General features: G+C 46.5%; 1 protein-coding gene across 1 annotated transcript in view; it reads right to left on the reverse strand.

The window, feature by feature from the left end:
- SCD5 (stearoyl-CoA desaturase 5) overlaps positions 1-4,106 on the reverse strand; it is a 76,225-nt gene that overhangs the window by 37,306 nt on the left and 34,813 nt on the right. Inside the window, exon 2 of the mRNA XM_012647145.1 lies at positions 2,432-2,562. Within this exon, the coding sequence (XP_012502599.1) occupies positions 2,432-2,562 (131 nt within the window). The remainder of the gene's footprint in view (positions 1-2,431; positions 2,563-4,106) is intronic.

A 4,106-nucleotide genomic window follows, 5' to 3' on the forward strand; every position in this document is an offset into this window, starting at 1 on the left:
GATGATTCAAGATATTCACATATTGGAAGGGATTGGCTAACAGATTGAGGAGGGATAGTTAGGGAAATGGAGAAATCATGGATGACACCCAGATTTCTGGTGGGAAAACTAGGAGAACAGTTCTAGGGAGGAAGGTGGAGTTACGGCTTTGGTTTTGGACATGTTGAGTGTGAGAAGCCCAAGAGACATCCAAGCAGAGATGTCACGTAGGCAGCTAGATTTGTAACACACTGTTACCGATCAGTTTGCTTCTTCCAGCAGACTGGTTTTCTATCTGACCCCAAACAGTATGTTAAGATCACCCCCCTCCCTTCACCTTTGCTCAAGTGGCTCCCTGCCTTTCCTTTCTCCTCGGCCTAGACAAATCCTTTCCACCTTTCGACATTCGGCTCAGAACCCCGCCTTCCGCACTAGGCTTCCTCCAACTATCCTGGCCCATATTCCTATTTCTGCAGCCCCAAGAGTCAGTGTGAAGCCTTTGAACAATTTAACCCCACATATCTCATAAAAGTCTGTCTTTATTTCACAAAAGTCCAGCCGGCTCTATCAGATTGTAAGCTCACCGTTTCTTTTACCTCACTTGTGTTCCTCACAAGCACATAGCGGTTTGTGCGCCTTTACATTCAAAGGGAATTAACTAGCAGATTTACACGAAAAGCTATGGAAGATTCAAAAGGAAGAAGATGAAAATAATCACGTTTCTGCCTTCTGAAAGAGTTTTGAGAAACAAGGTTGGAAATTTCCATTTCTCTCATCCGAAACAATAAATTTTACCATTAATTAAAAGTGTGGATTCAACGACTCCTATAGATATTTTTATCTTTGGAGGTTGAAAAAGCATTGACACAGCATGCCTGCGACAAGAGCTCTGGGTGGTATCAGTAGGAGCTGGGACCGGATGATTAAAATGTCTGAACTTTGATAAACAAGGACCGATGATGAAAAACATCTCAAAATCTAATGAGGGGAAGGAGAAGAGGCCGCTGATGGGAGGCCCCACCGTGTCTGTTAACATCTAGTTTCACTTAATGTCTTCATTAACGCCTGGGAGCAAGACTTACACGTTTTCATTAATAACATTTCTGGTTGTTACTAAATTAGGAGGTGCCGCAGACATCGCTGAGGACAGAGAAGTAACACAGACGGATCGAAAGAGGTTAGAAGTATGAATAGAAATTATCACAATGAGATTTGATTTAGGAAAAATGCAAATGAAGGCAGCTGGGGAAGAAATCATCCAAAATGCAAAATGATCAGTGGGTTGGAAACCTAGAAAGCGGCGACGTAAGAGTGTCTGGCAGGGTGGCGACGGAATCCAGAGCAAGCAATGGCAATGCGCCATCTCAGCCCACATGGCGGGTGACAGGTACAGGAAGAAATAGCTTGTCAAGGAATTGCATTGCGACAGTTTCCTCTGACACTCACAAACATTTTTGGAGATGATGTGGGACAATAAACAAACAAAAATAAGCTCAGACATTTGGGTCTTAGATTCTTCAGTTGTTGGAAAAGGGATTAGACTCACGGATCCTAAGGTTCCCCAGTTCCAACTTTCTGCGGTTCTAGGAGAAAAAGAGATTGGGGGGCTTAAGAGGTTCGCTATCTCCGGCACTTCTAAAGATCTTTATGAAAAGAAGACAGAATGCGACATACATAGCTTGAAAATACGTTTCCAGATAGATTCCAAATGGACAGGACCGCATGTGGAATTCATCTTGGTCAAGTGTGTCTCTCTTCCAATATAGATTTGGAGCTAAATTAACATATAAAATCTGGTAGTTATTTGTTTACAAAGATTCTCTCCACCAAGTGTTTCTTTACATAAAAACTCTTTAAAGTATACCTTCGAACTATTTTGTTGTTGTTGTTTACAAAAATTTAATTACCTTGCAATGGTTAGAAATGCATCCATTTTGCAAAGCAGGTAAGGTCCGCGTTAAAGAGACCGCGCTGTATTAAAGAGACTGTGGTATCCGTACATCGTCTATAAAATTACTCTTTCCTCAGCCTGTCACATTTTCATCCCTGAAAGTTCATTTTCTTAGGGGATTTCTCTCATCTTACCTACTGTCACTGGCCTAGATCCCCAACAAAGACGGAAGAGAGGCATCTTAGGGGAGGGGGCAATTTTATTTTCTATCTCAAAAGGCACATTTTTATTGATAGGAAGTGTAGTTAATCCTGCCGGGGCAGCGCAGAAAGAAAACGCCATGCCTCGCACGGCAGCTCCAGGACAGTTTCCCAGTTTCCCCCCCCCAAGTAAACTGTGTCTAAAAGCTACAAGGAGATAAAAAACTTGGGACAGATGAGGAGCTCTAGGGGCCTGAGCGCTGAGCCTGGGACAGGGGTGCGGGGGTGTCTGTCCATCCTTCCCTCCCCACACCGCCATCTGCACTGGGTCCCCGAGGCAGAGAGGACCCTCCATCCCCACCTGGAAAGCCATGGAGTTGGTGACAGCCAGAAATATCCTCAGGGGCAGCTTGGCCTTGTAGGACCTGTGGCTCCACAAGCGATGGGCTCCGGCCGTCACGCTCAGCACGGTCAGCAGGAAGCAGATGTAGGCTGCAAGACACAAGCAGGGACAACGTCAGCCACGGTCACCGAGCTCTGAAACGCCCCCCATGCCTTCTCTCTCCTGAGTAGCGACCCACGTGAAACGATGTCAGGGGAAGAATCTGCAACGTGAAGAATCGGTAACGTAAGTGGACGCGGCCTTTTTATCCATTTGTACCTTTCCGATACCAGGCGGAAGCAGAGAGAACTTTCTTCGGGAAACTTTGACCTTTGAATAATATTTTTTTTTCCTACATCAAACAAATCTTTTGTTTGCTAATGGTTTGGGCCAGTCTTGACGCAAAGTCACAACTGTGTCAGTGGACTATGTCACAACTATGTCATTTGCAGTTCAGTCTCATGGGTCCCCTCTCGGTGGCGTTGACATGGATCTCTGCGTTGCCGCTGCACTGGCACCCGCGCCAGGGTGCGTGTTTGAAGGAAATTGGCCCAGGCTGAAGAGCCACGGAGTCTGGCTAAGGGCCCAGCAAGAACGAGGCCACACCTGAGAGCAGGGACAGCCGAGACTCGCCTTCCGGACAGCCCCGCTGACATCAGCACTGGGACCTGAGATGCCAGGATGGCCGGGTGGGGAATTTTGTCAAAAGCCAACCTACCCTGGAGCTCGTTAGCTGACACACAGTGAAACACGTCATCTCTGACCCCCACAGCAGCTGCTGTAGTTCTCACTTCACAGCTGGGGAAGAGTCTCGAAGAGGTTGGTTGGTAAATCCTGCCCAGAAACCCAAGTGAGGGCACTTCCCAAGCCTCTGCCCAGAGACCCCAGGCCACCCAGGTGACAGTGGCAGTTTGCTCTTAGCCTGGAGGCTCGGGAGAGGTTCTAAGTGCTCCGTGGGGAGGAGCCGCACAGGGACCCCAAAATGACTATTCTTGAGATTATGACAGCTGCTCTAGTGGCTTTAAATATGACGCTAAATGTTTTACTTGGATTATCTTATTAAACCCATAAAACCCTTATGGGGTTTGTATAATTATCAGCCCCATTTTACAGATAAGAAAACAAAGACTTTAAGAAGTTAACTAAGGTGTCCCAGTGTCACCAAGCTAGGAAGGGTCTTTGCTGAGAATCAAACCCAAGTCTGTCTGAACCAAGAACTGAGTTTCTGACCACTCTACTCCTCCCTGCCTCTGGGAGACATCAAGAAAGTTTTATCTTCACTTCTCTGCACCCCGCCATCATCCTTAATATTGGATCTCAGTCTAAGTTTGCAAGTTAGCTGCTTTTTTTTTACTTGAGGGAAGAGCCCTCAACCAGGCTGTAGGAAGGCTGGCTCTACACAATTGCTTCTAGCGTGTAGCACGTACAGAGCTCTCCATGAAGAACTGCCAAAGCACAAGCGTTCGGCTGAGAGCACATCTCCAGAGCAGTTGAGAACGGTCTCAAGCCAGGACGAGCACTCAGGGAGCCCACCGCGTGCCTCTCTGGAAGAATTACCAGGGAACTTCAGTGCCAATATACAGATTTAAAGGGAGCGCACTATTACATCTTCCAAAAGTTAAGTGTTTGACTAATCTTGATCTCAAATCTATAT

The sequence above is a fragment of the Propithecus coquereli genome, unplaced genomic scaffold (genome assembly GCF_000956105.1).
Source record: "Propithecus coquereli isolate 6110/MARCELLA unplaced genomic scaffold, Pcoq_1.0 Scaffold26, whole genome shotgun sequence".
NCBI lineage: Eukaryota > Metazoa > Chordata > Mammalia > Primates > Indriidae > Propithecus > Propithecus coquereli.